The sequence below is a fragment of the Eublepharis macularius genome, chromosome 17, assembly GCF_028583425.1.
Source record: "Eublepharis macularius isolate TG4126 chromosome 17, MPM_Emac_v1.0, whole genome shotgun sequence".
In the NCBI taxonomy this organism is placed as follows: domain Eukaryota; kingdom Metazoa; phylum Chordata; class Lepidosauria; order Squamata; family Eublepharidae; genus Eublepharis; species Eublepharis macularius.
The window spans coordinates 9,508,880-9,534,628 of NC_072806.1; the positions used below are offsets into that span (position 1 = coordinate 9,508,880).

Sequence of the window (25,749 nt, forward strand, 5' to 3'; positions counted from 1 at the left end):
AGTAGGAACACCTGTTCCAGCCCCCAATTCACCATCTCCATGATTCTGGGAAATCAATGAGCAGAGCAGGAAAGCACCAGTCCTACCTTCCAGGACCCAGTATCTGATATTCTGAGGTATACTGCCTCTAAACAGGAAGGTTCCATTTGCAGCTTTTTAGAGAGCCATTCTTAGAAAGCCCAGTGTGATGTTGTGGTTAAAATGTAGGGCGAGTACCTGGGAGATTGAGGATCCAAAAGTCCTACTCTGTCACGAAGGTTGCTGGACGACCCGGGCCACACCACCCTCTCAGCCTAACGTACCTGACAGTACAAAAAGAGACCAGTAGCACCTATAAGACTAACAAAATTTGTGGTAGAGTATGAGCTTTTGTGAGTCACAGCTAATTTTTTCACTTCTTCACTCACGAAGCTCATGCCCTACCATGAATTTTGTTAGCCTTATAGGTGCTACTGGTCTCTTTTTCTACTTCCACAGACAGACTAACATGGCTGCCCATCTTGACTGGGCCAGTTTGCAGGAATTTTGTGTGGTTTCACCACTGCGCCTCCTCCCCCACCCCTTCCCTAGCAGTTGCAAGTCACTCTTCCACGCTCCGCTTGAGCGTATCTTACCACTGTAGATCTGCGGAGGATAGATACATTTGGCTGGGCTCCTGAGGCACTTCAGGGAAGGGCTTTCGGCATCAGCTGTCAGCTCCGGAAAGGAAAAAACAGATGCAGAGTGCCAGGTGGGAGGTATCATCTTGCAGGCAGAAGGAACATCTGGGATAACAAACAAAAACTTAGGGAACTGTTTGCTGACAACAAATGGAACTTGAGGACACAAGCTCCAGTTGGCTCATGTTTCCTTTTTCATGACTCGTTGTACAAGGGATATTTTCATGCAATGTGGAGAAATGGTAACCTGTGTGAATTGCAGCTGCTGGAGTATGGCATGCCAAATATTGGGAGGAAGGGGGAAATCCTGTTACTTAAGAATGGTTAAATAGATGGTGCTGTCATTTAATAAGATCTGAGATCCCATTGGGGAATGGTCATTCTGCAGCGTAGAAGAAAGTAGGGTTACCAGCCTCCAGGTAGTGGCTGGAGATCTCACAGAGTTACAACTGGTCTCCAGGCCACAGGAATCAGTTCACCTGGAGAAAATGGCTACTTTTGGGGTGGACTCTATGGAATTATGCCATGCCAAGGTCCTTTCCCTCCCCAAACCGCACTTTCTCCAGGTTTCTCCAGGTTTCGCCCCCCAGATCTCCAGGAATTGCCCAACTTGAAGCTGGCAACCAGAGAAGAAAGAGGTGGAGCAAGAAGGAGGCCGTTTCCATCAGTCCGGCTGGCTCACCACCTCCCTGTCTTCCCATCAGGGTGTGGCTGTACTGCAGAAACGGGAAGAAGAGAGCACTAGACCCCTTTCCTTGGCATTAAATAGTGCTTTCTTACCTGCCTTCAGATTTGCCAACTTCCAGGTAGGGCCTGGAGATCTCCTGAATTACAACTGGAGAAAAATGGAAGCTTTGGAAGGTGGACTCTGTGGCCTTATACCTCGCGGAGGTTGCTTCCTCTCCCCAAACTCTCCTTCCCAGGATCCACCCCCAAATTTCTAGGCATTTCCAAACCCAGAGTCGGCAGCCCTACCTGCCTTGGTCTTTTCTTCCTGCAACAGAAAGGCAGGATATAAGCATTACGAAATAATGATACATTTTTTTGTGCAAGAAGAAAGTCAGCGGCAAAGCTTTCATATCAAAACTGGCAAGCACTTATCGATTGAAGGAAATTTGCATCGAAATTGAAACGTTTTTGATGTTGTTATGACCCGTCATCACCAATCTGGTATTTTCTTTGTGATGTAAAACCACAAGCCCATTTGCATGGAGAGCGGAATATAAATTGATTAAAATAAAATAAAATAAAATAAAATAAAAGCAAACGGCTCTTTGGATCAGCCTGCTCCTGGATAGATTCTTAGCCTGCCTGTACCCATCTTACAGTCTGGCCCTGAGTATTTGGATTCTCCTGGGGAACCCCCCCCCCCTTTTTGCTGGAACTCAGTTTGGTCATGAGCAAAAGGGCTTGGGCTCTGATCTTCAGGTTGAGTCCTTGGAGAGGCATGACTTGCTGGCGGAGGGAGGCTGACTTGGTATAAGACAATGTCAGCTTCTTCAGCTTTCTGCAGGTGAAAATGGGACACAGGTGGACCTCCTGACCTTGAGGCTCCAAGCCCTTTCCACCTCATTGCATGCTTCTGAACATTCAACTCCCCCCCCCCCCCCCAACACACACCTATTGAACAGGTGGGCACTTTGAGAAAGGACAGTGAGCGCCCCCATGAAAGGGGCACCTTGGGAGGTGGGATGGATCACAGAACGGTTTCGTCATGAGGTCTGAGTGTCATCACAAAATGTTGCGAGTTTCCAAGCTCGGCATTCTTCTGTGACAGTCGCTTCCTGCAGACCCAGAAATGATGCCTCCTTGGGCCTTTGGAAATGCTACCCTCTCCCCTGAGAGGGAGGAAAGCCACGACTGGTTCTTTGCTTCGGGGAGGAAGCAAGTGGGGTATCAGAAAATACATTGGTGGGCTGCAAGGTGCCCCCGGGTGTCGTGTTGGGGAATCACTACTCTGCTCTGTGTACCACATGCGCTTACTCGGCAATTGCCTGCCTTCAATGGATTTTTTAAAAGGAGAATGCTTTTGGGGGGGTTAAAGAGATACTTGAAAATAATTCCTACTGTGCTACCAAGAGTTGGAGATATGCTCCAACAACTGCAACTGTGTGAAAAGTAGGCCTCCCCAGACCGTAATATACATGTGCAGTACTGAGGAGATGAATCTCCTCCGACTGGGAGATTCGTCTCTCTGAGGATGGGCTGAATTTTGAGGAATGACAACACTACCAATTTGCACCAGCAAAATGTAGGTTCCCCACAAGGCAAAATAGGTACAGTGATTTATCGGGACCAAGATAGCCTGCAGTTTATCTGTGTAACAGGTACAGCTGAAGTGCATGGGGCGTTCTTGCTCCAACATATCACCCAGGGAGGTAATTTCAGAATTTCAGTTGCATAGCTTTTTCCAGGAAGGTAACTTTGTGCATGCAGACCCGGAGGCCTCTTTCCAAGCCAATGCTCGTAACTTGCCAACTTTGTCTATGAAAAATGTTCTCGGCTTCAGAGACTTCTGTTGGCTGCAGACTTTCGGAGCTCCATGTGCTCTTCCGACTGCCTCTGGCACATTCTGCTCCTTTTCATCATTGGGCTTGAATTGTATTGAGGCCACTAGGATCTAAAGAGGGAACTTAATCTCTGTCGTGGGCAGATCGTACTTAATAAGCTTGCGTGCTTATTCTTTCTGTCTCTCTCATTTTTTGCTGCTCTAGCAAATACCAACTGTTTGGAGGCAGCAACATAGAAAACTAAATATAAAAGCCCATTAAAATCTGAGGAGTAAGAAAGGCACTATTTTCTTGGTTTTTTAAACAACAACAAAGTAGAACAAGAATTAAACAGCAAAGCCAACAAACTGGGTATATTGATTGTTACTCTGTGTGTGTTAGAGCGTTCCAGATTGACACTGTTAATTTTATATTATAAGACTTCCTAGATGTTTGTTAAAGAGAGTATATTTTTCTTCCATAAAAAGGCACTCGCAAATCCATGACGGATCTGTACTGAAGCAGAAAATTCAAACGCTGCTTTGCAACATGAAGCCCTGAATTTTGTTGAGGCATCTATATCTCTGTTTTGATGTATGCTAAGTTTTGATGTAAAAATAATGATATTGCCAATTTATTTTATTTTATTTTATTTTATTTTATTTCAAATTTCTGTTCCATCCTCCTCGCGGGCAGGCTCAGGGCGGATAACAACATATTAAAATACAATAAAAATTCATCTACATTAAAACATCATTAAAACAGCAGTGTATTTCTATTAATACACATTTAAAACAGGATGGTGGACAGCCTTCACAGGGAGGGTTAAGATTTTATACACCCCTTTTTTCATCATCTCCATCCCCTAATCAGATAAACCTGATAAACTAAAATAAATTTGAGATGAATTGCATGCTGGTTCCATTGAATTAAAATGAGCCCTGCCTAGCCATTGCTTCGGTTGCCCAAGTGTTATGGAATGTTTATGAACATTCCAGCTGCTTAGAAATTTTAAAGAATTGCCCACGCACAAGACCTAGGAACTGATGGGAGATGAGAGATGGTAGTACTATTGATTAGCAATTGATTAGGTTAGCAATTATTCCAAAAACACACATTTATAAATTGGCTTGGTTGTCCACTCACCTTAACCTAAACAGGAGCTTCTATCTTGATAACTGGAAAAACAATACAAATTGAAAAACTGGGCAGCAAGAGAGGTAATCAATAAAACTGCCAACTGTTCCTTTCCTTTATCGTTCCAGAATTTCTTTGGATGCTTCATTCCACTACCCTCAATCTCAGGTGAATGTGGAGACTTTCTAAAATTGATTTTTGGAATTGGATTACGCTTGGTTTTCTTCCACTTGCTGCTCCTTCATCCTACATCAAAAAAGCAGGAATAATACTTCCCCCCGGCATAGCCACATTATAAAAATCACCTTCTTTCCAGGAAATGTAAACTCAGTTTCCAATGCTTATATTCTCAAATCAATCTAGTTGGCATCAGTCAGGTATACCAAAGAGGGGGAAAAGGAGATTATGTACACACATTCACACACATGAGTGAGCAGGAAAGAATTCCAGGAGTCAAGGAAGTATATCAAAAGCCAGTTGTTTAACTAAAGCATTCCAAAAATGGGTTTCAGATGTGAACATTAGACATGAGCACAAACAGAGAAAAAAAACTAAACAAACATAGTGTTCGTTGTTCATTGCCATCCACGAACAACAAACAACGAACACTGACGAACATGATCCTGTCATGAACATGTTCATTGTTCATTGTTCGTGGGGGCCAGCAAGCCCTCCTCCAGCCATCAAGATCCCTACTGCACCACTCCCAGAAACCTTACCTGAGCAGGCAGCAGGAAAGGTACCAGTAATAAATAATAGCTTGGCCCAGAGCCTGGCAGCAGCCCTGGAACTTGAAGAGGTAGATCCCTATCCCACCACACAAAGAAAATTCAAGCTCCAATGCACTCTCCCTGTCTCTCTCTCAAAATGCCCACAGCAACTGTCTCTCCCTCACCAATGTCTGCAAAACCAGAGCTGGGAGCCCCCCTCTCCCCTGCTCCTTGCTTCCTTGTAACAAATTTGGAGCTCCACACTTGAAAGGAAGACCTGCCTATCAAGCTAAATTGGGCTTAGATTGGGGTTTCCAGGGCAACAACAGGAGTTCAGACAGAGTTCAGGCAGTCCCTGCCTCCGGTTGCCAAGGGATTTGATTGCAGGTGCCAGACTGTCTGGCTTGACGAACAGCAACGAACGAATCTTGTAACGACCACCAGTTCATTTAGAATGGGGCCTCACAAACAGCTTGTTCGCGAACAGCTGATTGGGCTGTTCATGGCTTTTTTTAGTTTGTATTGCTGTTCGTACCCATCTCTGGCGAACATTCATAAAGCTTGCTGCCTTTCTGTAAGCAATCTGCTCTTTCAAAACCAGATTTACCTTTTGCTGTCTTCAAGTAAAATATCAGGATTTGAGTTCAGTAGAGATGAACAAAATCAGAGCTCCCTTCTGAGGCCCACACCTTGAAAATTTTGTTGGTCTTTAAGGCGCCACTGGACTCAAATCCTACTGTTCTACAGCAGACCAACACAGCTATCCACCTAAAACGAATTAAAATATGTCTTTTGTCCTAGTGAAATGGTAATTGAGGCTGCTTCATAATAAGTTTAAATATTTTGAAAAGCTACTAAGTGACCAATCTACAAGCAGCAAAAGTCAGCATCACATAAAAAATAGCAGCAGAAAAGCAGGAAAAGAAGCCTTAAAAAGAGGTTGTAGTTGCTGCACTCTTGATGTTATTGTATGCATGGTTGTATCGAGATTTGTGTTGTGTCATGTTTTGCTAACAGACGTATAGACTCCTATGGTTTGGTGAAACACCACACATTAAAAAAAACCCTTGAAGACCCATCTATTCCTGAATTGCAGTGTTTGATTAATGTGCATATGCACATCTGTATGATGGGGGGGAAGAGGAATGAAGGCTGTACAAATCTACACGTACAGTGTTCTGAACAACATTTAGAAATTTTAAAAACTGGAACTATATAAGATGCTTAATATGTTGGCTCCACTTTGGAAATCAGGCCAGTTAATTTGGAATTTCAAGATTGGAGGAGAATTGCGAGTGACAATTTCCAAAGCATCTCTAGCCAGAATTGGCCAGTATATCTTCTTGGACAATGGAGTAGTGCCCATTGTGGCAAGCCACTGAAGGCAGGAGAATAAAGGAGTCTCATGGCTGCTTCAGTAGACTAAATAATAATAGCAGCAGCAGCAGCAGCAGCAACAACATTCAATTTATATATTGCCCTTCCGGACAACTTAACACTCACTCAGAGCAATTTACAAAGTGTGCTATTATTATCCTCACGACACTCACCCCGTGAAGTGGGTGGGGCTGAGAGAGCTCTGAGAGAGCTGTGACTGACCCAAGGCTACCCAGCTGGCTTCAAGCAGAGGAGCGGGGAATCAAACCGGGTTCTCCAGATTAGAGTTCTGCCGCTCTTAACCACTACACCAAACTAGCTTTGGTTGTCTACTACACACTGATGGCGAGGTGGCTAATTCTGACCAGGTGGAAACGGGCTCTGGTTTGACTCAAAGGGAGTTAATAGCAATAGCTAAGCTAGAGATGCAAAAAACCTAAAATAATATATGGGAAATCTTCTAATAATTAACCACCTCTCATTTGTGCCGTGCCAGACAGAGAATTAATGAAAACAAGACAAATGAAAGAAGTATGCAGAGCAGCCAATGCCTTTTAAGTACAGGCCCAGGGCTGAAAGACAGATTCTGAACTGATTTCAATTAGTGCCAACCATTCAGCGGAATGAAAAGATATTAATTTTTAAAAAATAATTCTAAGGATGCTTAGCTTTAAAAATGAGCATTTATTCACTTCATTACCACCTCCGTTTTTCTTGCATTTGTCGGCTGGTTTTCAGTGATTCGAGCTACTGATGTATGATTCTGCTTGAATCACAATTTGATTGCAAGTTGCTAGCAGCGCCCTGGCACAATAATTTCAAAAGTGCTTGCTTTTCATACGGCAATTAAAATTACTCTAATCGGGATTGCAAATGTTGTGCCCAAGGATATTCACATGTTTCTTTCCTGCCACTACCCTGTCCCCCTGCCTTGCCTGCTGTCCGATCAACTCACCTGGTCAGAAAAAAAGTTAACCTTGTTATCTTGAGTCTGCTGGTGAAAGGGTGGGAGGAATTGTGTCACTTGTGTGTCTAGAATACAACCCTTGCCCATTTTGCTTGCGTGCTTTCCAAAGCTGTGTGTGTTAGTGCAGTGTTCTAAATAACTGGGTAGCAAATACTTTATACACGATGCCTATCTGCAGTTCAGAACTATCTTGAGTTCAATCCAGTAGGATGGGAGAGGCTGTGGCTTAGTGGTAGAACATCTGCTTGGCATATGGAAGGTCTCAGGTTCAATCCCCAACATCTCCAGTTAAAAGGATCAAGTACAGTATTATTTTTTAAAAAGTAATTAACAAAAAGAGAATAAGGAAAAAAGTACATAGCTGAACAAATAGAAAAGAAAAAAAATAGATAGAAAAGAATAAAAAAGCAAAATAAATTGGAAATAAGTACCAATTTTCATTCACTTCATTTATTCCATTTCATTTATTCCTTATGTGAAAAGATGTATAAGTATTACATAATCAGGTCTCGTAAATTAAAAAATGTTGGTGCCTCAAAAGAAACAGTGTGATTTCATTAAAAAGGGGAGGGGTTTTTTTCAGTCATATCAACTGGTACCTAGAATAAAGGAGAAGATAATCCTTTTGCATCCCATTGCTTTCCAAAGGAAAGATTAATTTTTCTTCTTCTATTTTGCATTAGGAAGGAAAACCAAGAGAACAGAGCATAATGTGAGACCATTCACAACTCTGGGAAGTAGAAAGGGACCTCTTAAAAAGCGTTCCATGCACATTTTAATAATTAAAAAACCCTGATGCCTTAAACCAGCTGGAAAAAATAGACATTAAAAAAAACATGTGTAAAACATAATAGTAGCATAAAAGAATAATATGCATCTAGATTTATGGGGAAAGAATTCAGGGAGCATCGCCGCAGGGCTTCTCAGCCATTAATGAGCCAACTGTACAGGTGCAAGAAAGATTTTTAGGCTACCTCTCAAAAGGAGACAAAGAAAAGGCAAAGATGGCAAAGAGGCTTAGATGAGAATATAAAGTTTACATTTGGCGAACAAGGAGGAGTTTGCCAACGAGCTCTTGTTTTTGTCTCAATGAGCATTTCCATGGCAAGATTAGATCTCCTTTCATTTGGCCAGAGGATGGCCTCATATACTCATGTAGCAGTATAAGTTAGTATAATTCTAATGTGGTAGAGTGGACTGTCCTGCTGCAGACCTCAGACGGGGTGTGTTGATCTTGGATGCTTCCACCTGGTTAACTCTTCCTCTCGCACAGCACGTCACGTAGAAAGGTTCTCTGAGCTTGCTGTGTTCACCTTCTACGTTCTGTGATACTTTTTTTACACTAAGGTGCATTCAAAATTGGTATCCTTGCCCGTAATCTGAAATATGGTCCGCTCTGGCTTCAGGCCTGTTTCTGGTGATAATCAGGCATAAGAATTTCAAGACCATTCAGAATGCCTAAGTCTTTGCCCAAGGCAGTACCATTTGAAGCAGATCGGGATGTAAAGGAACAGTTTAATTTATTTATTTTGCACACTCATCAGCCAGTCATAACATGTACAAGAATCAAGAGATCTCCTAGCATGTGTGAGTGAAATGAGAAGCAGATGGCACAATGGCAGAGCAAATGCATTGCACGTGGAAAAGTTAGACCTTTTGGCATCTCCACCTCAAAGAATCTCAGGTCACAGGTGTAAAGATCTTTCTCTGCTTGAGATATTTATGGTGAAAAACAGAATTATTCAAAAAGGCTTTTTACTCAGTTAGGAGGGCGGTATTGTAGGGACAGGGTCTCAGATGCTTCACTAATGAGTTAGGGACCATAGACTTCACCACTATGTTGCCTTATGTACTATCTGTTGCTTTCAGTATGTGCTCCTGTGTGCTATCTGTGCTCCATGTTGTCTGTCACTCCTAGAATTGATTATGTTCTGTTTCAGCAGTTCTTCAACTCCATATTGGATCCTTGCTAATGCTATATCTTTGTAAACTTGTGTTTATTTACCCTATGACATTGTTTATGGGAATGTCCTTGGCACTGTATGGAAATGTCCTTGCTACTGATTGTACTAATCTCACAGTATATAATCCACCTTGAGTCTCAGTGAGAAAGGCAGACTATAAATGACATCAATAACATCAATAAAATCATACTGGACTTATATGGGCCAATGTCCTAACCTGGCAATTATTCAATCTGCCAAAGCAGTCCTGTCTTGCTGGAACTTGATAACAGTCTTGAGAATATAGGTGATGAAGTTTATATGCTGCTATCCATGGTGCTGATTCATTAGCATTACTTCACTCTCTAGGGAAACCTGCTGGATTCTTAAAAACTGCTGTTTTTATGGCAGAGGCTAAAGGAGACACACAAAGAAATATTGGGGGTTTGTAAGTACTTGGAGTATATGTGTTGGTGGAGAGTGCCATCAAGTCATAGCTGACTTACAGCGACCCCTGGTGGGGTTTTCATGGCAAGAGACTAACAGAGGTGGTTTGCCATTGCCTGCCTCTGCAACTTTGGTCTTTGTTGGAGGTCTCTAGTCCAATTACCAATCAAGACAGACCCTGCTTAGCTTCCGAGATCTGATGAGATCAGATCTAGGCTATCCAGATCAGGGCCAGAGTGTATGTATAATGGCATTCTTGGATTCATCTATTACAAAGATGTCTTGATAAGCTCACTCCTGAGAATAGCCCCCACTCTTTTGGCTTTCTGCAAATGATACAAAACTCAATTATTCAAGAGGACTATTTACTCAGATAGTAGGGCTGTACTGTAGAGAGGTGGTCTCAAAGAGATTCTTCACTAATGAAACAGGGACCACCATAGACTTCACTACTATGTACTATCTGTTGCTTTAAGTATGTGCTACTATGTACTGCCTGTTAAGTATGATCCTACTGGGGTAATTCTGTGTTGTTTAATGTCAACCTTAGAATTGCTTATGCTGTCTTTCAGCATTTCTTCAACTCTGTATTAGATTTTTGCTAGTTACATCTTTGTAAATTTGATAGTGGCTGTACTAATCTCCACCTTGAGTCTCAGTAAGAAAGGCGGACTATAGATAGATAGATAGATAGATAGATAGATAGATAGATAGATAGATAGATAGATAGATAGATAGATAGATAGATAGATAGATAGATAGATAGATAGATAGATAGATAGATAGATAGATAGATAGATAGATAGATAGATAGATAGATAGATGATAGATAGACAGATAGATAGATCACCTTCCTGGGTAAGTGGGACCTACAACAAGGTGAGCTATTTATTTATTTAAGAGTAAGAACCTCTTTTACACACACAGCCAACTTTACAATGTGTAAATGTCTTGGTGAGTTCACAGCGTCAAGCAGTGATGGCCATGTTCCACTTCAGCTACCACAGGAGCCGGTGAGCAAAGGTGCTGTTTAGCCAGGGGAAAAAGTGGTCGAGGCTTTAGATGGTCCTGTGGGTTTGGTTGCTAGAACAGTAGCAGTGGCTTTATCCTCATGACGACTAGTAGCACGGGGTCTTCTCAGCTGCTGCCCCAAACTGCGAAGCAACCCGAAAGTGTAATTGGCAGATATTTTGCAGGCCTTGAGCTGGAACAGACCACAGAAGAGCTCTCCTTGTGGAGGCCCATCTGATGCACTGAGAACGATGGGTAAATTTTTCCAGAGTGGAAAAACTCAGCCAGTGTGCAAAGACTACCAATGGAGAACTGCAGTTCCATCAACTGTGCTGTCTTCCCTTTGGCATCATAAGCACACGTGACTTAATTCAGACATCAACACTCCACCACTTGGCTCAAAGCAGATCTCTATGTTTTGCCAGAAAAGGCATCTGAAGTGCCGGGCCCCAGAGTGGAGATCTTAATCCTCTAGTGCTTTGGTGCTTGACTTTTCTTACTCTTTCTCCTCTCCGTGAAAACAGCCACTTGGATATTAATTGAAACTTGAAGCAAACTTCAGACTGAAGTGCTGGAGCTGTGTTCAGATTATTCTTTGCCTTGGGTTGGGGGAGCTTTGTCTGTTCTGGATGAACGGCTTATTTTTTCATTATACCTGCAAGTCACTGCATTTCATGTTTATCGACTCCGCGGGGCCTTCTCTGGTGGATCTCAGGCCTCTGTGCACACAGCAGTGAGAGAATTTTGCAGATTTTGGAGCATTTTCCTGATATATTGTCAGGTTTAGAGGGCTTCTTGAGCTAGGGGAATGCGTTGATTTAGATGTTTTGAAAAACGGACTATATGATGCTTCTCCTCGGTATTCTCCATCTCCACAAGATCCTTGATACCAGTTTTGTAATACATGAGATTGAACACATCCTTTTGTGTTAGGGATGAACTAGGGCTTGGTGGAAGAGCAGCCATTTTGCGTGTAGAAGGTCCCAGGTTTAGTCATAGATATCTCCTGTTAAAGAGTCTCAAGTGGCAGGTGTTGGGAAAGATTTTTTGCTTAACTGAGACCCCATAGTGCTGTTGCAAGTCCGAGTCAACCATATGTTTGTTTATGTTTATGTTTATTCAATTTTTAGCCTGCCCTCCCCACAAGCAGGCTCAGTGTAGGTCACAATGATGATAAAACATATCTAAATATATATTTATAGAGGGAGAATAAATGTACATAAAATCAAGAGTCAATAAATACATAATATAAAATAGAAATGAGCCCCTTGGCACAGAGTGGAGAGCCGCAGTACTGCAGCCCAAGCTCTGCTTGCGACCTGAGTTCGATCCTGGTGGAAGCTGGGTTCAAGTAGCTGACTCAAGGATGACTCAGCCTTCCATCCTTCCTAGGTCGGTAAAATGAGTACCCACTTTTCTGGGGGTAAAGTGCAGATGACTGGGGAAGGCAATGGCAAACCACCCCATAAAAAAGTCTGCCAAGAAAACGTCGTGATGCGACATCCCCCCATGGGTCAGTAATGACTCGGTGCTTGCACAGGGGACTACCTTTACCTTTTTATAAGATAGAAGTTAACAATATCGATCCAAATATGGTGTCTAAAAATGAATCAGCTAAGGCACTTAAAGCAATACTGGCCTTGATAGGCAAGTGGCCTGGTTCCATATAGAGCAGCTTCATGTGTCCTTGTGGTCTGGGAACTCCAGACATTGCAGCAACCACAGTTACTACAACAAATTGTGGTTAACAAACCATGTGCCCCAGTGTGTGAATAAAAAAAAATCCACACAAAAATGAATCTTGTTAAAGCTATTGCGACAGACTGCCCTTTTAAAAAGCTTAGAAGTGCTGTACAAACAGCTGAAGAACTGTGAAGGATAAACTGTTCTTAGAAACAGAGAACCTTGAGTGACAGCCTACTCCACGGAATCTGACTGGGTAGCATGAGCTGGAAAGAGGAGGATTTCTTTTATAATAATAATAATACAATAACATTTGCTGTATATATAATGCCCTTCAGGACAACTTAATACCCACTCAGAGCAGTTTACAAAGTATGTTGTTGTGGTTGTGGTTGTGGTTGTGGTTGTGGTTGTTATTTTCACTCCTAGCTGAGAGGAATGGAGTGTGAAGAGTTGGGAGAAAGTTCTCCCCTCTGCTCTTTTGGAGGCGAGATATGCTCACATCCCATATGCAAATTGTCTTTGCTCCTATCAAGCCAGACTAGTAGAGACAACTGAGCATATTCTTTTACGTTGCCAGTATTATCAGGAGATTCGAATAAAGTACATCACACCAATTATTGCTGGCAGATCAATCAATTTTATTCTACTCTCCTTTTAGCTGATCGCTGTAATGAAACTACTGTCAAGGTAGCACGATTTTGCGCCCTGGCTAGTCTAATCAGACAGAATATTACAACTTCTTTTAAGAATTTTTAACAATATTTTATCAGTTTTATCTATTTGAGTATATTGTTTCATTCCCTAGACATGTTTAAATATGTAATCAGTGTATTCATTATAAATTACTGTATATATTGACTTAAATTCTGATCTTGGATCATAATAATAAAACTTGACTTGAGTTGAGTTGGGAGAGATGGAGTCATAACGGAGAGCAGTTTTAACTCCGACAGGAGCACTGGGAAAAAGTTGGCAAGGAACTTTGGGGAAGTAGGCGAAGACTCCCGTTTGGGCCAAAGAAAGGGGGTAGATCTTCTAGCGAGAGGAGAATTTCCCTTCCCAGTTAAACTGGAAGTTAGCTTTGAAGAGTGAAGAGATCCCTGATCTGGTGTGGTTAGAAAATGCCTTTCAAGACCTGAAAAGTCAGTTAAAAACTCAAGACGAGTACTGGTGTTTAAAGAGAAGGGGTTTGGGTCCTGGAAAGAGGGTACCAGCCTTCTGGAAACCAAAAGACTCAAAAGAATACTAGAAAGTGTACTAAGGTGTTTGGGGAAACACTGAAACAAAAGCTTTTCAACATAAAGATTTGTGAATAGCTTAAGAAACTCTTATTAGCCTGAAACGTAACAACTAGAATCTATGCATGTACTGATCTTACCTTAAAGTTATCGATATTGATTTACCTTAGAAATTTTCAACTACTAATTTCACCTGACTGTTCTCCCGTATGTTAAATAAAATATTTTGTTACTAGTGAATTTCAAAATGCCACAAGTACCATTTAAGTTGGTTAAAATAAAAAGAGAAAGGACGGGGGAGGACATCATAGCTTCCTCTGCATTTTTGAGCTGTTTTATTCATGAACACACATATATTGTGGTAGCACAGAGGAAGGGAAAAGACACCTATGCTCTGTACGATCTCAAAGCTGCAGCAAAATATAAAGAATTCATTAATATTACTTCTTATTGTTTTTACAACTGAAGTCATAAACAGCAGACCCTCATCTCACAGGAAGAAAACCTAAAAATTAATTATCATATAACTGAACTACAGCTGCCAAAAATTTGGCCACACACATATTTTGTTTATCTTTGTCTCTGAGTTACCAAGATAATTTCACTTCTGGAGAAAGAGAATTCTGATTGAATAATGGGGAGATCAATTCGGCTCTTAATTCTGAAAATTTAGGACAATCAAAGAAAATGTGGTCCGTAAACACACATACACTGCGGTAGCGCAGAGGAGGGGGAAAGACACCCGTGCTCTGTAGGATCTCAAAACTGCAGCAAAAAGTACATAAGTCATTAATATAAAGAAACGGAACAATGGCGGGTTCCAAATGCACAGAAGGTTCAGTACTAGTCCAGAATTCAAAACTCTGGGGAGAAATTGGGTTAGTTTGGGAAGCATCCCTAACTGAGCTGTTGCCTGGTCATTAAGGAACAGCACCGGAGATTTGAGTCTAGCTTCTCCCCTCCTCTCTAGGATAGGAACACATCAGTCAACAAAGCAGCAAGTTGCTTTAATTTTGCAAATGAGAGAAAATTGGCAGTGGGGGAGAAAAGGGCAACGGGAAGCTCTTGTGTTTAATGATGCTGATTGGTTACATAAGTGAGAGCTCTTTGTGTGTTTCTGGGGACATTGGAAAGCTTTAGCATGTTGGAGTTGTTTTGCTATTAAATGCTGGCAGATGCTAATGGAGTGTGAAACTTTGCATAATGACAAAACTGAAAACAGAACCGGATGTTTTGCAATCAAAGCTGGAGGATCAATGATCAGTAGGAAAGGAGGGGAAATGCTTATCAGAAGTAGGCAAATGCAGGGAGAAATCTGCTAATGCGCATTGATTTGCACGGCATATTAGACAGGCAAAACTGAACCCCTGCGTTCTGCGATCATAATGGAGTTTGATTAAGAGGGGGGTCTGAAATGCTGCCAAGAAACCTGCTTCTCATTACAATAGCTCCAATCCCGGCTGAAACATCAAAGGATGATTGGGAAATGCCATAATGGAGTGATGCTCTTTCTTTTATGAAGTGAACTGACTGAGATCTCGAGTCGATGAATGGGCTTCTTTTTAATTAGCACTGTGATAAAGCAGAATTGGGATAAAGGGATCCTGAAGATGTTATGCACTAGCGCTGCAACAATTTATGGTGGTTTGCATGGAGTGTTGCTGCAGCCGGGGTGATGATGACCTCATGGCAATCTGTCTGGAAGCCCAAAGTTCAGCCTTGGAGTACGCCCAGAAGGTGCCCAACACCAATTACTTTAAGCTTAGTCTAAAACTACAGAAAAGCTTTATTTACTTGCAGATTGGATCAGTCTCCTAAACAGCATGAACTTTCCCAATAACCTAGTAATGTTGCTGAATTTGGGGTGCTTGTTCCTGGGGGGGGGGCTGCCCCCCTTTCCTCTGTTTTTGCCTTTTGGAGACGTATGCTAAGGTACAGTGGGAAGGTAAAAGATAGAATAGCCTTGTTGAATCTTAGTAGGTACGTATCTGGTCAGCATTTGGGAGGGGAGAATTTCTGAGATACCCTAAGAAAACTGCCTCGAGTTCACTCGGAGAAGCCAGGTGGGATATAAATGAAATGAATAAATGTGCATGCACCTGAGTTCTTCAGCTTTCATTAGTCCCCCAGGTCTTCAGTTAAGGGGCAAGCGGTAGAGCACCGGCTTTGTATGCTCAAGGTCCTAGATTCAATCTAGGTAAAAGGAACAGGTAATAGGTGAGGTGGAATACCCCAAAGAGTGTTGCCAATTAGACTAGACAATGGTGGTGGTGAAGAGTGTCCCCAAGTCATAGCTGATTTGTGGTGACCGCCCACCCCCCCCGGTGGGGTTTTCATGGCAAGAGACTAACAGAGGTGGTTTGCCATTGCCTGCCTCTGCCTCTGCAACGTTGGAAGTCTCCCATCCGATTACTAACCAAGGCCGACCCTGCTTGGCTTATGAGATCTGATGAGATCAGGTTCACCTGGGTCAGGGCAAACTAGACAATACTGACCTTGATAGACCAAATGGTCTAACTCCATAGAAGGTAGCTTTGTGAGTTCAAGTCTAATTTTGTTTATTTATTACAAATAATAAATTTATTTATTATTAACGGAGTTCCGGCACCTCTTGAAAATGGTCACATGGTCGGTGGCCCCGCCCCCTGATCTCCAGACAGAGGGGAGTTTAGATTGCCTTCCATGCCGCTCCAGCAGCACAGAGGGCAATCTAAACTCCCCTCTGTCTGGAGATCAGGGGGCGGGGCCACCGGCTATGTGACCATTTTCACCAAGGGCAATTTAAACCTTTAAAAACTCCCCCCTTGTTCCAGCTGACCCAAAGTGACATCATTGTGCGGTCCTGAGTTCCCCCGCTGAGTTCCACCACCTCGTTTCCCAGAAAAAAAACCCTGAAGAGGACAAACCATATTTGCTACCCAGAGCTCTTTGGGGCAGGGCAGAATAAAAATGTACTAAATACATTGACCAGACTTGTTCGTGCTTAGCTTCCACAGGGCTGCTGTATTCATAGAATCATAGAATCATGAAGGGACCGCCAGGGTCATCTAGTCCAACCTCCTGCACAGTGAAGGAAATACCTCCTCTCCCCACACCACCAGTGACCCCTGCTCTATGTCCAGAAAATGGCAAAACACCTCCAGGATCCCTAGCCAAACTGGCCTTGGGGATATTGCTTCTTGACCCGAAAGTGGCGATTGGCATTACTCGGGATGTGTAAGAAGGAGCCACGGGAACTGATGTGACCCCTCCTGCTCTCCCTCTCATGATCTTCCTAGGCTCACAGAATCAGCCTTGCTGTCAGATGGCCATCTAGCCACTGCTTAAAATCCTCCAAAGGAGGAGAGCCCACCACCTCCCGAGGAAGCCTGTTCCACCGAGGGACTGCTCTAACTGTCAGGAAGTTGGTTGTTGTGGGTTTTCCGGGCTGTATTGCCGTGGTCTTGGCATTGTAGTTCCTGATGTTTCGCCAGCAGCTGTGGCTGGCATCTTCTGTGATCCGCTGTGATCAGCTGTGACTGTGACACTGAGAGATCTCTGTCTTTTGGTGCTACACCTCTGAAGATGCCAGCCACAGCTGCTGGCGAAACATCAGGAACTACAATGCCAAGACCACGGCAATACAGCCCGGAAAACCCACAACAACCATCGTTCTCCGGCCGTGAAAGCCTTCGACAATACAATGTCAGGAAGTTCTTCCTAATGTTTAGCCAAAAACTCTTTTGATTTAATTTCAACTTGTTGGTTCTGGTCCCACCTTCTGGGGCAATGGAAAACAACTGCACAATTCACCTGTGGATTCGTTTAGCTAAATTTTTACAGTACCTGTTAGCTTTTTATTGATCTTACTATATTGTACTGTATTGTAAACCACCTTGGGGACTTTTAGTTGAAAGGCAGTATGTAAATAAACTTTTCAGCCATACACTGTGGCTTGTGGAGGGAGACAAATATACCTTGACTGTATGATAGGTGTGTGCAGATATGTGCACATGCATGCGAAATGGCTGTGGATGGTCGTGTGCTGAATTTCTTTAACTCTGATATGCAACTACTCTGAAAGAATTATAATTAGAACAATTTGAGATTGAACATTCCATTAAATAACTTTAGGTGCAGACAAGGGTGGGTCCCCATGAGAATTGTTGGTTGGGGCCAGCAAAGAAAATTCAAAAAGTGTGCCCCCCCTTAGCAACCCCTGTTTACAACCTGACTGCAGCAGCTTTCTCCCAAGCCCTGCCCCATAGCTTCTGTGTGGTATTGGTTTCTGCCCTAGCTCACCCCCATGAACTTGCTGTAGTGGTGGAAGTTCCCCTGCAGGCCACTCAACCACAGTTTCGGTGCCTCCATGGCTCCCCCCCCCGTCCTTGTCCTCCTTACCTGTCTCCCGTGGGAGCCAGTTTGCTGTAGTGGTTAAGAGTGGCAGGACTCTAATCTGAAGAGTCAGGTTTAATTCCCCGCTCCTCCGCTTGAAGCCAGCTGGGTGACTTGGGTCAGTCACAGCTCTCTCAGAGCTCTCTCAGCTCCATTCACCTCACAGGGTGATTGTCGTGTAGATAATAATAACACATTTTGTAAACCACTCTGAGTGTGGCATTAAGTTGTCCTGAAGGATGGTATATAAATTGGATGTTATTGTTGTTATTTGGTGAGGCTGGGACCCATACTGGACCCAGTGGTGGTGAGGGTGGGACCTGAACTTGGGCCCAGGGGGGATCCTCCTGGGTGCTGCTGGTGGGTCCAGAATAGCTGCCACTGGGTGCAGCGCAGGTCCCAGCCTCACTACCCATTGAGCCCATTGAGGAAGTAAGGAGGAGATGACTGAGGGTGGAAGTGGAAGCCAGTTGCCCCCCTACCATCACCGCTGCTAGGCCCTCCCAGCCTCCGTTGCTAATGGAGGAAGAGGTAAGTGCATTTTCTGCACATGTCAGGAAAAGGCTTTTGGGGGGGGAGGGATTTAAACCCTTTGATGCAATTTTGACAGCTTTTCAGATTTTTCTGCAACCCTGGGGAGTGCCCGAAGGTTACAGAAGCATCTGGTTTGTAGCCAAGTAGTCCCAATTCTTGGGTTTAAGCATCTGCATGCAAGCACCACTTGACTGCTAGATAGATATAGACATAGACATAGACATAGACATAGACATAGACATAGACATAGATATAGATATAGATATAGATATAGATATAGATATAGATATAGATATAGATATAGATATAGATATAGATATAGATATAGATATAGATATAGATATTGTTGTGTGTTTTGCTTACTTACACCCCACCTTTCTCTTCAATGGGGATCAAAGAAGCTGACATCATTCTCTTCTCCTCCATTTTGACCTTATAACAACCCTGTGAGGTTGGATAGACTGAGAGTACGTAACTGGCCCAAGGTCACCCACCAAGTTTCCGTAGCAGAGTGGGGATTCAAACCGTTCCTCCCAGATCCTAATCCGACACTCTAACCACTGCCCCATGCAGGTTTTTTAACATACAGCAAGCAGATGAGAGCTGTGTACTCAAAGCGCACAAAGGGGTGGGCGTCACAGTAATTCTTGGCATAACAATTGCACAAAGAGTCTTTCTGTTTCCATTTGTGAATGGTTGAGTGGTATGAAAGTAGGTCTTGTGCTGGCCAGCTGATTAGGCTGCTTTGGAGGCGAAACCTGCTAATTACTATCTTATTCTGGCTCACCAGGAGGCAGATACGGATGACAACCAAGGGACTTTGGACTTCGAGGAGTTCTGCGCCTTCTACAAGATGATGTCAACCCGACGTGACCTCTACCTGCTGATGCTCAGCTACAGCAACCACAAGGACTACCTGGATGTTGATGACCTAAAACGCTTCCTTGACGCTGAGCAGAAGGTAGGAGTCTGGGACTGCTCCTGCCCAGCTTGGTCCAGGGAGATTACTGGAGCCCCCTTGCATTTTCAGCTCTAAATTCCCCACTGCCTCTACACTACTGAAAAAGACAAGACTTAATTCAGAGGTGGACATGCACAGGATTATACTATAGTAAAGGGTCCCATAGCGCCTTTAAGACTAACCAACTTTATTGTAGCATGAGCTTTTGAGAACCACAGCTCTCTTCATCCAATGCTGATGAAGAGAGCTGTGGTTCTTGAAAGCTTACGCTACAATAAAGTTGGTTAGTCTTAAAGGTGCTACTGGACTCTACTATTTTGCAGCTACAGACTAACACGGCTAACTCCTCAGGATTATACTATTCACTTCTTATTGGTCTGGAATCAATGTCTGCCCCCCCCCTTTCCTGAAACTGACATATCCCAATCCCACTACAAAGTCACCTTTCCAGCGTCTGCTGTATCCTCGGCGTGATTTTTGCCTTTACTTGAAAGGCTTAGCAAATGGGAGTGTCTTCTGTGAAAACAAAGTCACCCCTGGAGATCCGGGAACTTGTCCAAGTATTTGCAGACAAACATATAAATCATCTTGAAGGGTTATTTTAAAAAATTCCTTTGCAGTTTTGACAGTGCTTGAAAATGGGGCGGGAAGGGCAAGTGAGAGTTTTGTCTTTCTAGCACGGCTGCATGGATGCTTTTGGTCCAGGTAGCCTGTCCCTTTAAGCATTGCCAACAATCAAGTATGGAAACAATGGGCATCTTCTTGACTGAGAGAGAAGTGACTTTCCTTTTCCAGTGTTCTGCGCTTCCACGTTCCTGAAGATGTCGTCTTTGGACTGTTTCAGACAGCCTTGTTTGAGACTAACAATGCAAGCCTAAGAAAAGTTACTCCAGTCTAAGCCCATTGAAGTCATTGGGCTTAGACTGGAGTAACTCTCCTTAGGACTGCACTGTAAGAATTCTAGGCTGCCAATAAGTATTCTTTTCCTCTTTGAAGCTTCTTAAGCATCATTCTTGGCAATGAAGATAAGCAAGATAAGCTTTGTAAGAGCTGAGTTGCTAAAGAAGTCAGCTCTGCTTGCCGGAAAGATCCCAGGGAGAGGAGGGAAGAATAAGGAAAGAGCCAGTGCGGCTTCCTCTCTTATCCTCACAATGCTTTTTGTGATTTGCTAAATGTTAAGGTTTGCCTAGAAGCCGTAAAAAACCTGTAGCATTTCTATTTATGGTCTATTAGACAGACCTCTGATGGGGTTTTCTTTCTACACTGGAAGCTAATGGCATGCATTATTCTTAATGCTCTCATAACGTCAGATACATTTGCATTCCTGATTTCAGATGGTTCTATCCCCTAATAAATACTGAGTCCTATATGCATGTTTGTCTTGGAGTTGTGTGCCGTGAATTGAATGGCAGTCAACAAATTCCGTGAGTGTCTGTTGTCTAGGTATGCTCCATGCTACCCAGTTGACAATTTGTCCTTTCGGCTGCAGGGCTGGAAAAATGGTGAAGTTTATGTGCCTTTTGCGCTGCTGCCATTTAAACCTTACGCACGTTTGCTGCAGATAAAAAGCACCAGATCTTGTTTCCTGATGAGTTTGCTCAGGGTTTTCATGAAAAGCAAACAAACACCGCTGTTTTGCCTCTGGCAAAAATTAAGTAGCAGATTTCAAACCCTCTCTCCGCGGCTTTTCACGTCCCAGTGCATAAACCACACTGAACTGTGAAGAATGCCAAGTATTTTGCTCGTTTGCTTTTGAGTCAAGATCTGGTAAAATCTGGAAAGTCATTCGTCATTCATTCATTCATTTAAAAATCTGTCTTCTGCACCTTGGGAAAGTTCAGGGCAGCTTTGCATAAGTGCATTTGTTTAATAATAGGATCCATCTCAACAGGAAGAGAACAAGTCCAAAAGATAGTCCATGGAACGTACAGCCACAAGATGTAGAAATGACTAATCATTTAACTTATCTAAAAGACGGGGGTGGGTGGGGGGGACGCTGGCTAAATGGAGCCTGCATGTAAAAGGTAATGCGTCTCTGACTACCTTGCGGGCTTACTGAAATCACCTGTTTTCTGTTGAGACTGTTGAAAAGGGGATCATGAATTAGATGCAATTTTGGTCTGATCCTACATGGTCAATTTAGGTTCTTATCAAATTATCTGCCTTCATTCAAAAGTGAGGCAGAGAAACACTTCTTCAAAGGGATGCGCTATATTCAGCACTGAATTTAAGAACAGAGCTGCAACCCTTGTCTTAGGTGCCAGAAGCCAGTTCTGCAGTGACAACATCTGAGCATGCTCAGGGTACCTTTCGCTCACTCCTGAATAAGCAGAGCCAACCATGGCAATTTATTTTATTTTTGCTTTTTTATTTCATGCGTGCTCTGCTTTTTTCATGTATACCCTGCTTTTTTTAAAATGGGGCCCCAAAGGGGCTTACATCGTTCTCCTTTGCTGCATTTTATCTTCACAACAACCCTGTGAAGTAAGCAAGACTGGAAGTGTATGACTAGTCCTGCTGTTAGATGGCAGTTTTCCATACCGGAGAGGGGATTTGAAACTGGATCTCCCAGATTTTAGTCTGACCCTCTAACTACTACACCACACCAAAAGGTCAGATGGGAGCAATTCTATTCCATTCGTTTTTCTGTATTCTTGTATGTGTACGATTTAGGCTGCTAGCACAGGGAGACAGCGGTATACATTTCCCTGCACGCTCTTTTACATAGTTAACTTTCCATCTCTTTTTTCATGGTTCACTGAAGATTCCAAAATGTGTCCTTTGCAGGGTTGAGAATCTTGTATTGGCACCCGTGCTGTCCTTCTAAACGAATTAGCTTCGCTTTCCGTGTCACTGGGCTATTGATCGCCCTGTCGTTGAGAGGGGAGGGCGAAATGAACTCTCGCTGCACAGTTTGTCTGTGTAGATAATCAAAGAGCCTGTGGTTTCTTCCCCACCCCACCTTTGCTGGGGAAGCACTGCATGGTTTACCCCATTTGTGTCAAGTAGTAAACACAAGCGCTGGGTTGTGGTCAGACTCCACCCCAGGGATATGAATGTATCCAACAATTTCTTTGTATCCCTCTCACAGGCTGTGTACCTTCTACTCTTTATACATATATCTCTTCATTTGGGTCTGAGTTCCCAGCCCCGTATTTCACTTGGCTGCCCCCCCCCCCCCGTCCTCCTTTCTTGATTCTCTTTCCTCTTCCCTTGCTGAATTCTCCGTTCTTTGTGATGTGATTCATACTGAGGTGGCCAATCTGTGCCTGGATTGTATCACTTTATACTTCTCTATGAAAAGAAAGGAATGGAAAGGAGAAGGAAGGAAGGAAGGAAGGAAGGAAGGAAGGAAGGAAGGAAGGAAGGAAGGAAGGAAGGAAGGAAGGAAAAATTCCCACACATAGAAAACTTGCTAGAACCCTTCTACCTGAGATACTGTTTTTTCTGAATAGTGGAGTGCTTTGTTTTTGTTTTTGCATGAAGGAACATACCCAGCAACTTCCGAGACTTTTTAGCTGGAGATGCTCGAGATTGAACTTGGAATCTTCTGCTTCTGAGCTGCAGCCCTTTCCCAAGCTGGACAGAGCAGGACTTGGGTCTTGAGATGCTAAACAGGCCCAATAAATCCTCAGGCCTGAAAAACTGGCCATCTCTGATGTAAAACAAACAATGCTACGAAATCCAAACCCCCCCCCCCATTCTCAAAAACACTTTCCTCAAGGGCAGGATCTGTTGCGTTAGCACCAATAATATAATTAATAGACTTCCTCTGTGTATTCCTGGAGGCGCCCAAGTAATTACTGCAACTGATTTTTCTCCTCTCCTTTGTATCCAGGACTTCTGCTACACAAACTAATTTCTTGACAACCTGCACCGAATTGGGTAATCTTGCCGTAGGCGGATTGCCACAGGCCAGACGCCACTTGGGAATAAAACTGACCTGGGAAACCAAAACCTGTGCTTTGCTGCCACCTTGGACAACCCAATGATACTTGATGGGCTCTTTAGTCCCCCCCCCTCCCCTCATTAGGTAGTCCAGTCCATTGAAAATGACATTGATTGGCAGGAATTGGAATCTCACTGGACGGTTGGGGAGGGGGGATTTCACTCACAGCCAGAAAACAGCCCGGTTGCATAACAGAAAACTCTGGGAAGCATCGTTTGAAGATGTATTTTTCTCCACGTTACTTTTGTGTGTTTGTTTTAAATCTCTCTTTTTTTGTTTTCAGATGAATAATGTAACCAGAGAACACTGCCTGGAAATTATCAATCAATTTGAACCGTGTCCAGAAAGCAAGCAAGAAGGAGCCCTGGGGATTGACGGTAAGATTCCGGTTTGATTTTACGGAGAGATTGAAGAAAGTAGTGGAATGTTAAGAAATGCAGGATGCTTTAAACGAATGTGGTGTAGCACTGTTTCTTCTACCAAGGATGAACTTCTTTCTTTCTTTCTTTCTTTCTTTCTTTCTTTCTTTCTTTCTTTCTTTCTTTCTTTCTTTCTTTCTTTCTTTCTTTCTTTCTTTCTTTCTTTCTTTCTTTCTTTCTTTCTTTCTTTTGACTCTTGCTGTTGTGTTTGATTTCAGGACTTTGAGGAATCACGGTATAGCAGGAGAATACTGGGAAATTTCCCCCTTTCCCTAAGCTACATTTTCCCTGTCCATGATAATAAAAGCTGTTCAGAGCACAAGCAAGGAATCTTCCTTCCTTCCCCACTCCACTTCACTGCATTCCACTGCATGCTGCTGCACTGCATTTCACTGCACTGCACTGCACATCACTCGACTCCACTCCTCATAAGATACTATGGCTTCTGAAGGACAATGAGTATGTGTAGGTCTCATTAAACCAGTATTTGTCCCCCCCCCCACCCTTCCTATTTAAGCTGACAAAATGTATGCATGAGAGGGAGCCTGCTGAGCATACAGCTCCCATCTCATCTGTGGATGGCTTGGGTTCACTCCCATTGCTTGGCCAAGGACCACTGAGTTTACTGTAAGGAGGAGTGAGCGGCAGTAATGCTATTCGGCACGGCATCTGTTTCACTAACACATAAACCCAAGTGCATTACAAATCCATAAAAGAGGCTGGCATCAATAAAAAAACACCAGCAAGAATTGCAAAAAAGCCTTGTAAAACACAGTATTGTTTTAAAATGTCAAGTCACTCCCAATGTCTTCTGAAAGAAGAAGGTCTTTATCATGCTTTGGAAGATAATCAATGATTGGGTCAAACAGGCCTTCAGGAATGCCACTGGAGGACAAGACCTGTCTCTTGTTGCAGCTGAGAACTCCACCAGAGCAGGGATGCCACAGAATATCTCAGAATAGGAAGAGTTTCGTATACTAATGCACAGGAGTAGATGTTCAGTTGTTCATCCTACCAAAAAAAATGCAATCCATTTAATTGTGTTAACTCAGGTATAGAAAGAACTAGCGCCTTTCTTTGCCACTACAAGTCATCAGTTGCTTCACATAAATTGGTAGGCTTCTGTTATCACCAGTTGCTGCTGTTGTGAACGATTACTGTGCATACCTTGGGCATTGGAGTTTTGCATAAGAGCATCACAGGAGATGCCGCTTGCATTTCACCATCTTTTTAGCCTGCTGCTTACCTACAAGCACCCCACTGAAAGAGCTCAACCTCCAATCCAAAACAGATTTGGGGAGGGGAGGGCAGGTGCATGAAACTTTACTTCCCCTCCCGATTTGGAATATGCCTTATCTCTGCTTCGTAACTTTCTCTGGGCTACTATTATACCAGGATAGCACAAGACCCAGCATTTGCATTATGAACTTGCCTGCTTTCCCAGCTGCCTGTCAAGGGCGGCATCAGGTGATCCACCACAGGGCAGCCCACGACCAACTCATATTCTCCCCTCCATGGCCCTGCTGTGTCTCCCCTGTGCAGTTACTGTCTGCATGCCTGCTTTCTTAGAGCAAAGGAGCAGCTAGTGCTGGCTACCTCTTCTTTTCCCTCTGGACTACAGTGGGAGATTTTGTCCAGAGGGAGAGAGCAAAGAAGTGGCCATCGGCAAGGAGGTGGGCCCAATGGGGGAAGAGATCATAGTGTGAGCATTTGGTCAAGAACTTTTGAACTTTTAGCCAACACTGCTTCCAGTTTAGTGCCTGAACAAGCGGGGGATGCGGGAAGCATTCATTACCCTAGGATAAACTCTCTCTTAATAGCTCCCAAGCCCATACAACAAAATCACTA

The 25,749-nt window shown here is 43.3% G+C and overlaps 1 protein-coding gene across 1 annotated transcript in view; it reads left to right on the forward strand.

The window, feature by feature from the left end:
- The window catches only part of PLCH2 (phospholipase C eta 2), a 390,171-nt gene that overhangs the window by 266,355 nt on the left and 98,067 nt on the right, over nt 1-25,749 (forward strand). Inside the window, exons 6-7 of the mRNA XM_055001428.1 lie at nt 19,363-19,533; nt 23,766-23,859. Coding sequence (XP_054857403.1) covers nt 19,363-19,533; nt 23,766-23,859 — 265 coding nt within the window. The remainder of the gene's footprint in view (nt 1-19,362; nt 19,534-23,765; nt 23,860-25,749) is intronic.